General features: G+C 37.5%; 1 protein-coding gene across 1 annotated transcript in view; it reads left to right on the forward strand.

Moving 5' to 3' along the window:
- The window catches only part of SMU1 (transducin family protein / WD-40 repeat family protein), a 52,005-nt gene that overhangs the window by 24,020 nt on the left and 15,113 nt on the right, over window positions 1-12,872 (forward strand). Inside the window, exons 7-9 of the mRNA XM_010257234.3 lie at window positions 2,045-2,131; window positions 2,219-2,272; window positions 9,446-9,541. Coding sequence (XP_010255536.1) covers window positions 2,045-2,131; window positions 2,219-2,272; window positions 9,446-9,541 — 237 coding nt within the window. The remainder of the gene's footprint in view (window positions 1-2,044; window positions 2,132-2,218; window positions 2,273-9,445; window positions 9,542-12,872) is intronic.

A 12,872-nucleotide genomic window follows, 5' to 3' on the forward strand; every position in this document is an offset into this window, starting at 1 on the left:
AACACATCGAAACCAAATCACCTAGGCAAGCACTCACTAGGTGAATTGTTTTTTCGTTTGGTTGATAGCATGTCGTGTTTTATTGGAAGGTCAAAAGAAAGTGTTGTGACCATGTGAAATCATTGCTCCACATGTTAAGCTATCTTTGTATTTCTTGATTGTCAAAGTAAGGAAGTGGTCCCTAGAGGCATAGTTTTCTAGGTGCTCAGTGAGGCTAGGTGATGGTTTTTTCTCTGAATAAAAGCAATCTTTCACTATTAATTGTCGCTTAGTTGCCTAGGTGATGTTTTATTTTATTTTTCTGGAATAAAACCACGAGTCCTAGGGTATTTTACCATTTTTCACTATTAATTGTCTATAATGTTCATAAAATAATGTATAAGTTTCATTTGAAACATAGAAAATAAACATATTCATGAAAAAAATTGAAAGAAGAGAATTTTCAGAAAATAGAGGGGTTGAGCCTCTATTTTTGTCCTAGGGCAAAAAGAAAAGAAAAGAAAGGGTGAAAGAAGAAGAAGATAATGATGAAAATAATCAATATGTTTTGATTGGATAAATTGAGTTCTTCCACCATTATTAGCAGTTCCAGTTTTTTCTAGGTAATATATATGTTGATTGAACCCTAACAAATGAGGTAAGTAATAAAAGAAACCAGTATATTAACTTAAACTGAATAATTTAGTTTAATAATGCCTATTTTACTATTATAAGCTCAAAAAATGAACTTCCTTTCCTTAGTAACTAACATTTCTTCCTCAGATTTGATGTGAGATGTTCTAGTGCTGTATTCATGTTTCTCTTATTATGAAACTCTGGAATCACTTACATGCTATGCTTATTCCCAACAGGCATGTTGCTCCAAAATTTGTTTGTACTGGAAAGTCATGGAAATATTTAATCCAAAATTTGTTCATTCTTGTGTGCTCTTAAATGACTTGTTTGACTGAAGAGCTTATAATCCAAATTGAATGAGCTTTATATGATGATAAAGTGGTTTCTGACTTATGAAACAAGAGCCATTGATATGATAGTAAACCTTGTTAGTTATGCAACTTGTGTGCTGGGTTGGCTCAGGTTGAAGACAGCCTTAGCCCAACTCAATGTGTCAAAACCTCAAGTCTAACCCTAACCCAACACAACCTTGATCCCAGTCATCCAACCCAATCATGAGATCGAGTTGGTTGGGTTAGGTTTGGGTTTGGAATCTTACAATCCAAATTTACAAACATATGCATAAATAGTCATATTCATGCAAGCACATATTACATATAAAAGTGATACATAGACATTATATTATATTAATAGTTTATAATAACCACCCTTCACTCTCCTCCCCCTCTCACATAGGCATTCTTAAATACATAAAATCAATGTGTATCATACATAATATTACAAGAATATATATTTATAAGAGTAAAAGGTTGGGTTTGGATTGGGTTGACCCTAACCCAACCTGATTTTATATCAGGCTGGCATTCTTCAAAGTTCAAACCTGGCCCTAAACCAATCTTCAACCCAACCCAACCTGATTTGGGTCAGCCTAGTCCAAGTTGCACCTCAATTCTTTTGCAGTTTCGCACCTGATTTTTATGTTATTTTTTTTGAAAAGGTAAAGTGATATTTTTTTATGTTATTTTTTTATTTTTCTTTTGTGGAAGGTTATCCAGCATTAACTTCCTTGTGGAGCACTAATTTTATATGCTTTTATCTAATTTTAAATGATAATCACATTGGTGAAGTTCATGCCACTTTTGTTATCTGGAAGAGGACAAATTCTTCATATGTTTGTTTAAATAAAAAATAAGAGTAAAAGGAAATCCTTTATTTTCCTATACAATTTATATTCCTCTCCACCTGCATGCTTGTTAAAATGGTTGAACTTTAATTGGTCAAACTTATGCCGTTGCACCAGTTGTCAAAGAAAAGAGACTAGACTTGGTAGGTCTTGCACTAATTGCATTACATACTCTTATTCGCTTGTCATGTTCCTCAATTTTGTACTATCTTATTAACATGCTTCTGATGGTGTTCTTTTTCCCAGTTTGGAAAGAAAAGTCATCCAGAATGTGCTCGTTTTTCCCCAGACGGGCAATTTCTTGTTTCTTGTTCTGTTGATGGATTTATTGAGGTATAGTTGATTTAGAGACATTCTTATTGTTCATACCTTGTTTTTCAAGGATCATCATATGTTAACTAATTTTTGGAGCAATTCCAGGTTTGGGACCAAATAAGTGGAAAGCTCAAGAAGGATCTTCAGTACCAGGCTGACGTGAGTTTTTCCTTTTTCTTTTTCCCCAAGAGTCTTATATCCTAGAAGGATATTTTTTAAACAATATATCGTAGATGGAGATGTCTATCTATTATCTTCTTGGATATATTTCAAATTTAACATTAAACATAAAGATAACTTTACAGTTTTACAGTTCCTGGAACTGAGGGAATTATATTTGCAATTTTAAGTTGATTTTATACAGGATTACTACAGACAATTTTTTTGATTCACAACTCAAATAATTTTTTGGTTATGGTAATGCAAAAACATACAAAGTAGACAAAGGGAAAAATAAAAAAAAAGAAATCGCGGTCTGTATGTATACAATCCCTACATACACCCTTAACTACTCTACTCAGGAAAAATAAGCCCCAACCCCCAATATATGTCATCCCTTTGAACCTGTCTCCTAGTAAGGGAGTTAAATCATTAGTAGACCTTCTAACCCAATGGAATGAAGTGTTCCCAATTGCTGCTAGTGCTCTAGTATCCCTTAGATTCTTCTGGTATGTCCAAAGGGCACTACCATCTTTCATCCAGCCCACCACAACATGTAAGTCTCCTTCAACCTCTTATCCTTTCATGCCCAAGAGATTGAGCAATCTATAGTCCCCTAGCCAAGCATACTTGTATTATCTTTCCTTCATTGTACCTAAACGCATCTCCAATGCCGACAGGCCAAAGGAATAGACAGCCTCATCTCTAATTCCTTTGGGAAAGTGGTTTCCTGGATTGCTTCTGTAAATGGTTTCCAAACTAGGGAGATTGGAGCCCAGCTGAACTCTAGAAATCTCCTTGAGCTGTAATGTAATCTGGTTCTTGGGCCTGCCTTCTTTCCGGGGGCCTATTTGTATCCTTCTCTATATTCTTAATAAAATTACCTTACCTTTTTCACAAAAAAAAAAGAATGAAACCTTTTAATTTTCTTTTATTTTTTTCCTTATAACCTGTAGAAGAAGATGTATCTAAAGAAGATTTGAGGTCTTATGATCTTACAGTGGATGTGGTCCTTTTTTTGGCTACTGCAGTGGATGTGGGTCCTTGATAGAATGGAATGATGAAACATGGTTTGTTTAGTGACCACAAATAGTTGGAATAAGGTTCAGTTGAGTTGCATTGAGCGTATAGAAGCAGTGTTTTAAATGCGCAAGGCGCAAAGCACCCAAGATGCAAGGCACTAGGTGAGGTGTGTGCCTTTTTGAAGCAAGGTGCAAAGTTTAAAAAGAAATTGAAAACCCTCACCTTTCTAAACCTCAAACCTCCTCCTTCCTTTGGTCTACACATTTTTTTCCATCAGGTTCTGGGAAGATGACTAGTGTGGGATAGGAAAGTTGTGTGAATTACGCCCAAGGTTGTATAGGTTGGCTGAGGCTGATGTGACTGTTCTTAACTGTTATGAGAGAAGAGGGGAGCAACCTGGTTTGGTGTCCAAGGTTCAGAAGACCATCACTTGACAGGGAAAGTGAAGAATGCATTGCACTTTTGGAAAAACTAGAAAGGGTGAAGGTTTCATCCCAGTCAAGGGATGAACTATGGTGGAAGAAATGCTCAGATAGAAAATACTTTGTGAAGTCTTGTCATCTAACTCTCTGTAGGAACCAATTAGGCCTAAACCAGGCTGGAGGTATTTGGGGCAACCTGGTTCCTCCTAAGGTAGAAGCTTTTGCATGGCTTGTTGCTATGGATAGTGTCTTACTGTGGATCGCTTGAAGAGTAGAGGGTTGAACATGGCTAGTATGTGTTTCCTGTGCAAAGAACGAGATGAAACAGTCAGTCACTTGTTCATATCTTGCAAGGTTTCTGGTTTCATATAGAATCTCTTCACAGCACTGTTTGGGGTAAGAAACTTTCAGCCAAGATCTCCTTAAGAGGTTTTCTCATCATGGCCAAAGTTCAGAGGTAGCAAGAGAGCAAGGCTGATTTGGAGCTGATACCTTATGCAATCTGCTGGAACATGTGGAAGGAAAGAAACAGAAAAGTGTTTGAAGACAGCTTGGAATCTGGATAGGCTGGTGGCAGCTGTTGGCAAGCCTGTAACAGACTGGGTCTTGGTACTGCCAGAATTCAAACAAGTCGATAAAGAAGACCTTGGGAACAGGCTTGGGGAACTGTTGGAGTTTCAAAGTTGTAATTTGGATGATTTGATTTGACTTGTATTTGTGTTTTAGACTTTTAGTATGCTTATAGGTGTTACATTAACACCTGATTAGGATGTAATATTTTGTTTTTTCAACTGTTGATCTTCAGATCCCAATCTATTTACTTTTCATGAACCCAATTCCAGCTGGGATGGCAGCCTTGATTGAAAAGAAAATGAGAGAATTCTTATGGAAAGGTTGGAAGGACAATAAGAAGATTCATTTAGTAAGCTGGGGAAGGGTCTGCAGGCACGAGAAAAATGGAGGTCTAGGAATCTGAAAACTGAGAGATCTAAATATTGTTCTTCTTGGCATGTGGTTTTGGAGATTTAGGCAGCAGGAGAATAGCTTATGGAGGAGGGTTATTAAAGCAAAATATGGTCTAAGGAATGGAGGATGGGAGCCAGGTGAAGCAAGTCAGCCTTATGGTTGCTTGGTATGGAAATGGATAGAGAAAAGCTATAGCCAGTTTAGCAAAGAAATCAGTTTGGAAGTGGGAAAAGGAACCAGGATCAGATTTTAGAAGGATTGCTGGTGTGGAGGTAGCTTGTTGAAAGATGATTTCCCAGAACTGTTTGCATTAGCGGTGGATAAGGAAGCAAAGGTAGCAGACTATTTGCAGCTTTTCAGTGGAAATTGTGTTTGGAATCCCTTATTCAGAAGAGCTTTAAATGACTGGGAAATTGAACCTTTTGCTCATCTGCTGCAAAAGCTTTATAGTACTAATTTTGATCCTAAAAGAGAAGAGTGTGGCTGGGTGGGAAGGATATGCAGTTTTCTGTCAGCTCTTTCTATTACCAAGCTTACTAGGGAAGGAGTTTTGGAGTTTCCTATGGCTCAGTTTGGAAGGAGTACGAATGCAAATATGTAGAGTGCAAAACCTTATATTTTGTATTGTTTTGTATGTATTTGCACCGTACATATTTGCATTTGTACTCTTTCCAAACTGAGCCTATGAAACTAATCTGGTGCAATCAAATCCCCTCAAAAATTGCTTTTGTCCTATGGTCAGACTATTCCAATAAGATTCTGACTAAGGATAATCTTTTGAAGAGAGGTGTGGGAATCGATTCTTCAGATTGTGTTCTTTGTAACAGAGAGGAGACTGTTGACCACCTGTTTTTACATTGTAATTTCTCTTGTAGCATCTGGGTGAAAGTATACAGTTTGTTTGCCTGCAAGGGTTGATGTCTGGTGTCACTGGAAAAGTTTTGGTGGCATTTACAAGGTCTGAACAAAAGAGGAAAGGTTATTCGGCAAATGATTCCTGGAAATATGTTGTGGTCTATTTGGCAGGAGAGGAAATCCAGAATTTTCCAGAACAAGGGCAGTCAAGAGGAGGATGTATGGCAAAAAATGGCGGGCAAATTGTTTTCTTGGTCATAACTTAAAAAGTTCAGAGTTTAATTCCCTTTTTGATTCTGTAAATCTTTTTGAAAGTACCGATGGGATAGCGGCTTAGTCTTTTTGTATGGTTCTTTTTTTTCCTTTTCTTTTAATGAAAAATCATACTTTACCTCTTCTTGGAAAAAAAAACAGTTGGGCTTGAGATTGATTGAGGTAGAAGGGGACTCAAAAGTAGTTATCTCTTGGGCAAACACAAGCTGGCATATCACATGGACTCTTAGCCATGTGATAAGGGAAGTGGAACAGGTTGCAAAGGACATAGGGCAGAATTTAAGTGGATTAGTAGGACTGCAAATGGATTTGCTGACTCCCTTGCTCAGCAAGGAGTTACAAGACAACCTGTTTTGGGATTCTATGTAACTTGGGTATAAGGAAAGGGTTTATCTACTATATATTCATGTTGTACTAAGCACTGCTGTCACTATTTTCTTTTGAATGAAACAAAACTAATTTTTTGCTGATAAAAAATGTAATATTTTTTTAGCAAAAATGTTTACTTTTACTAACAAAATTAAAATATTTAAAAAAAAGCTAAAATATCAGATAAAAGTTGCAAAAATTAAAAAGTAAAAATATTCAAATTGTATAATTAAATAAATACATACTTATATTTTAAACTATATGTTTTAAAAATCCTATTAGCTCAAATTTAAATATATAAACATAACATATAAAACATATTCCAAGTGAAAATGTAAAAACAAAATTAAATATAAAATATAAAACATATTCATGCATTCAACAATTCAAGCCCGTGAAACTTTCAATCTCTTTATTTCTTTCCCAATCGCATTTACTCTAATTCTATGAACCCCTTGACTCAAGGCCAAACAAATCCATGCTAGAGTCTTGAATCCGTAATTCATAATTAAACTTTGATTTTGTAATTTAACGATAATTCCTTAATTGTTTAAAATGTCTTGTCTTAAGAAGGATGATTATATGATATTAGCAAAAAGGGGGGTTATTGGAGCATTGACAAGCTTAGAGCCCTTTGACCCGATCACGAAGCTTAAAAATATAAGTGCAACATTTAGCTAAGGTGCATGCTTGGGCTGAGGTGCAAGGTGCACTAGGCACACATTTGTTTAAAGGGGTTGTGCTTGGGCCTAGGTGAGCCGTAGGCCTTGAAATGCGTCTTGCCTGTTCATTGTTAAATCACTGTATAGAAGTGGAATACATGTAGATGGATTTTTTGTAAGGTTTATTCTTATATCCATTATAAAAGAAATCCAACCTTGTTAGTTATCTGAAAGAGGTGCCTCTTGTCGTTTTTTAGCTAATTGTGATAATTCTCTCCAAGTGTAATTTTTTCCTAGAAGAACACATGTATAATGCTGTTGAAGTTCTTTTTGTTGTTGTTTTCCTCAAGAAATGCTAAGCTTTTCAATGGTATATTTGAGGCAGTGTTTTAAAGTTAAAGACACAAAAAAAAAGGGTGCAAGGACCATTTTGCGCCCAAGGTGCAAGGTGAGGCATGCGCCTAAAAAGCCAAAAAATAATAAAAATGCAAATTATGAAAAATATTAAACACATTATATTAATTAAAAATATAAACTTAAGTTTTAAACCTATTATCTCAAATAAAAATTTATAAACATAACATGTAAAACATATTTAAAAATAAAATCAAGCATAGCATATAAAACATATATTTTGTTGATAAACGAAACATATAAAACATATTCAAGCATGTAAACTCTTAATCTTTTTATTATTTTCCCAATTGCATTAATTCAAATAGGTAATGTGATGTTAAACATTATGCATTCTTGATTCTATGAGTCACCTTTGTACCAAGCTCCTCGAGGCACCGAAGCTCCGAAAACCCCATATTTGCTAATGTTGCTCATTCATTCATCCTAATAAAAGGTATTTTTAAAAGAAACTTAAAGTTATTAAACCTTTTTTATAGGGATTAAGAATTTAAGACCCTGATAGACTTGTTTGGGCTTGCCTTGAGGGGCTTGGTTGGGCGTCTAGGGGCTCCGCCCCCATCCCAACTGCTAAACAGAAAAAAATAAAAAAAAGAAAAGAAAAAATGTACAGTTTTTCAAAAGGCGCATGCCTGGGCTGAAGCACAAGGTGCACTAGGTGAACTCTTTTTGAAAATACTCTGCTTGGGACATAGGCGAGGCACATATTGTGCGCCTAGGCGTGCCTTTTAAATCACTGATTTGAGGGGCATCAATAGGGGTGCAAGTTGGGTGCGCTGGGCCAGGTTTAAGCTCAACCCAGGTCCAATTCTTAGGCCTGGGCCCAAGGTCAATCCCGAATTACCCAACCTGGGCCCAGTTTGCACTGAAATTTGATGCACTCAGGTTGGGTTCAAGCCCGGGTTGGGCTTGGGTTGGTCAATCAGCCCCTTGAAGTGTGGTCTTTCCCAATGGATGGGTGGTTGAAATACTTTTATGGTAGTAGTCTGGGCAATCTAGGTCCTTCAGGAATTGGAGGTGTGATAAGATATGAGGGTGGTATTATACGTGCTTTGTATTCATGCCCAATTGAGCAAGGTGATTCTGTAAGTGCAGAATTCTTTGCTACAGAATTTGGAGTAATGGTGGCTAAAGATAATAGGAATTGGAAGGTTGGTTCTTGAAGGTGATTCGAAGTAGGTAATTGGGGTGGGGGGTTAAATAAAGGTGAAGGGGTGATTTGGAAGCTTAGAAATGATTTGATGTGCTGAAAATGGCTATCAAAAGATATGACAATTCAAATCAAGTGGGTTAGGAGATCTAATAGTTTGGAAGATGGTTTGGCTAAACAAGGGGTTCAAAGACAACATATGTACTGGGCTCAGTTGTAATATAGTTTGTAATACAGTTGGCTGGGTCTGTTTTTTCATAACTTTTTTGTAATCTTTTCTTTTTTAAGTTAATAAAGGAATGAATTTCTCTGTTGCTATAGTTTTGTAGTGTATATCTATATATATATATACATTTTTTAAGTTTTGTAGTGTATATATATATATATTTATATATGGTTTACCAAAAAAAGTAGGCATATGTGGATTGATGCAAATGTGTTTAGATATGCGTATATGTATATACATAGTCAGGCCGGGCTTGGGTTGGGATAAGGTTTGGTGGAGTTCAGGCTACCTAAGGGCTAGACCTGGACCCAACCCAAAAATAAAAAACCCCAAACTTTTGGGCCCAGCCCGAGGACTGAAAATTCAAGCCCAGCCCGTGTAAAATTACGGGATGGGTTGGTCCAGGCTTGGGTTGGGCCCACCCAAGTTGCACCCCTAGCCCCAAGTCTGGAACCACGTAGTAAAGGCCTTGTAACAGTCATGAAGAGTATGTGTAGTGTTGTTAGCCCACGGCTGTTACATTCCAGTTTCACCTATTGGACTGCTATTCTATCATATTAATAAAGCTTTTCAATCATGCTAATTATCAATAAGACTTCTAAGAGGCTTATGGATAATGTTCTTGATGCTAGTCCTTCATCGTTATCATTGTTTTCATTATTGCCATAGTCATCATTGCTACTACATTTTCTTCTGTTTTGGTTTTGCTAAGTTGACAGAATGTAGTATAGATATTTCTCCTATCATATTCTAGTTATTAAGGAGAATGAAATATTTTAAATGGATTTACTGACAAGCTCTGAACTTGCACAGGATGCTTTTATGATGCATGATGATGCTGTCCTTTGTGTAGATTTTAGTAGAGATTCTGAAATGCTTGCATCTGGATCACAAGATGGAAAAATTAAAGTAAGTTGTGGTTATGTGTCTTGGATTAAAGTGCATTTTTTTATTGGTTGCTTTCCCAAAAAGTGCATAGATATCCCAATTTCTATATAATACCCTTTTGGTTTCACATAGATCATGTACACACTTGCATACTTCTAATACGAGGCTTAGGTGATTTCCTGTTAAAGCTGTCTTGTAGGCCCTTCTTGCTTCTCCTCTATAGGTTAAAGGTTTTTTTGAGAGGTTGCACTATACAAATCATAAATACTTGTATTCCTATCCACTCATGTATGCAGTAGAAATCACTGTTTGTAAATCAGGATGAATTCATTGTGAGGAGAAAGAAGAAGAAGATGAAGAGTTTTAGTAGTAGAGAAGAAAAAGAGAGGAAAGAAAGAGTGGGATGCTAACTAGAATTGAAATTAGTCCTGGCCACCAACCCCTCATTATATTTTATACTTAACTTAAAAGAATGAAAGATTACAAGAATGCCCTTAGTAGGACAGCTACTAAAGTAGCTGAACAGTCACAACTTAAAAAACAAAAGTTAATGGGCCTAAAGCCCAACAACTTCCTAACTTAACAACTTAAAATAAGAACAAAACAACTGGGCCCAATAACTAGAAATCGGCCCAACTCAACACTCCCCCTCAAGTTCGGAGTAAATGTCACACATTCCCAACTTATGTAGATCATGCTCCAACTTGTTCCTTGCAACACCTTTTGTGAGAACATCAGCAAGCTGCAGATCAGAAGTAATGCATGGGAGACAAACTTCCCCATAAGTTATCATTTCTCTGATGAAATGTCTATCAACTTCAATGTGCTTAGTCCGGATGCTGAACTGGGTTATGGGCATTGTTAATTGCTGCCTGGTTATCACAATACAACATCATAGGTTCTTCTGCCTGTACACCAATCTCTCCCAATAGGGAACGGATCCAGAGAAGTTTTGAAACTCCATGTGCCATGGCCCTGTATTCAGCTTCAACACTTGATCTTGCCACCGCTGTCTGTTTCTTACTCTTCCACGAAACAAGGTTACCCCAACAAGGGTGCATACTTCTGAAGTAGATCTCCTGTCATCAAGGCATCCTGCCCAATTTGCATTTGTATAAGCCTCTAGTTTCAACTGTTCATGATCAACAAACAATATGCCTCTGCCCGGGTGTCCCTTCAGATAAGCAAGAATCCTATCAATAGCCTCCCAATGTTGGACTCGTGGAGCATGCATGTATTGACTTACCACACTTACTGCATAGGAAATGTTTGGTCTTGTCATACACAAGTATAGCAGCCGCCCCAAAGTCTTTGATATCTCCCAATGTCTTTTATTGGCTCACCTTCTGATGCATTAATTCTGTGATTCTGATCAACAGGAGTACTGATTGCCTTTGTTCCAAGCTTCCTTGTTTCTTGAAGAAGATCCAGGACATACTTCTTTTGAGAGAAAAATTCCATGTTTTGATCTTGCGATTTCAACGCCTAAGAAGTATCTAAGTTCTCCAAGATCCTTAATTTCAAATTCTTTGTGTAGATTCTTCTTCAAACAATCAATCTCACTTAGGTCATTCCCTGTGACAGCAATATCATCCACATAAACAATTAGGACTGACACCAAGGATCCCCTTCGCTTCACAAACAAGGTATGATCGAATTGAATCTGAGTGTAGCCAAAAGCAACCAAGGCTTTCCTGAACCTGTCAAACCATGCTCTGGGAGATTGTTTCAAGCCATAAAGTGACTTCTTAAGCCTGCATACCTTTCCCTTTTCAGCATCACTTTAGAAGCCAACAGGAAGATCCATATACGCTTCCTCTTGCAGATCGCCATTTAGGAAAACATTCTTCACATCAAGTTGAAATAGGGTACAAGAGTATGTGGCAGCAAGAGAAAGAAGTATCCGAACAGAGGTCATCTTTGCAACTGGTGCAAAGGTCTCTAAGTAATCAATGCCATAGGTCTGTGTGTACCCTTTTGCAACAACTCTAGCCTTGTGCCTTTCTATACTTCCATCTGCCTTATATTTTACTGTGTAAACCCATTTGCATCCAATAGTCTCCTTGCCCTCAGGTAGGTCCACAATCTCCCATGTCTGATTCTTAATTAAAGCTTCCATCTCATCCTGCATAACTGTCTTCCACTCAGGTTTGGAGAGAGCCTCACTGGCACCCTTGGGTATAGACACAGAGTCAAGAGAGGGAAGAAAAGCACGATAGGAAGGGGAAAGTCTACTATAGGATATTTACTGTGAAATACAATGAGCAATACACTTTCTCTTCCCTTTTCTAAGGGCAATAGGGAGGTCCAGGTTATTTGTAACGGGATTAGTAGAATCAATGGGAATTGAAACAATAGAGGGATTAAGAGGAATACCTGAATCCATGTCAACTGAATCTGGAGTCTCCAAGGAACTGACAGGAAGTGATATGAGTTCTGTTGCAATGGAATCAACCTCCCTGTGAAGTCTCTATCATGAGTAATGCTGAGAAGCAAGACGCAAGGGAGGTGGTAAGGTAGGTGACACAAGAGGATCAGACACAGGAGTGGACATAGGGACTGGAATTGGGAGAGGGATAGACTGCTCACTCACTTCCCCAAAACACTCCCCCTGAGAAGGATTCTTCAAGAAGTATGTGGACTCAAAAAAAGTGACATCCATAGTAACATACCGACTCCCAGAGACTGGATCATAGCAGCGGTGAGGACCAAGGATATGTGCAAAGCAGACACACCCAAACACCTTGAAAGGAATATGAAACATCTCCCCCTCAGGAAAAAGAAGACTGAATGGAGTGCTGAATCCAAGTACACGATAGGGCACCCTGTTAATCAAATATACTACTGTGAGAATTGCATCACCCTAAAAGCGAATTGGAACTGTAGATGTGATCATCATGCTTCTTGCAATCTCAACAATGTGTTTGTTCTTCCTTTCTACAACACCATTCTGCCTTGACTGTAGGAACAACTGCTCTGATGGACAAAACCATATTCTAGCAGATATGAAGCAAGGTGTTTTTCAAAATATTCCCTAGCATTGTCTGATCTGAACACCTTTATTCGTGTTCCAAACTGTGTTAGGACCATCTGATGATATTGCCTTACCAAGGATGGTACCTCATCCCAGGATCTCATCAAGTAAACCCAAGAATATCGAGAGAAATCATCCACAAATAAGAGAAAGTATCGATAACCACCCATAGAAGGAACATGATAAGGTCCCCACACATCAGAATGAATAACATCAAAAGAAGAAGAACACCTTTTATTACTAGCTTTAAAGGAATGTCTACAATGCTTTCCAAGTTGACAACCTTCACATTTCAGACTTGACAAACTAACAGGCTTA

The sequence above is a fragment of the Nelumbo nucifera genome, chromosome 1, assembly GCF_055504915.1.
Source record: "Nelumbo nucifera cultivar China Antique chromosome 1, China Antique-T2T, whole genome shotgun sequence".
Taxonomy (NCBI): Eukaryota; Viridiplantae; Streptophyta; class Magnoliopsida; order Proteales; family Nelumbonaceae; genus Nelumbo; species Nelumbo nucifera.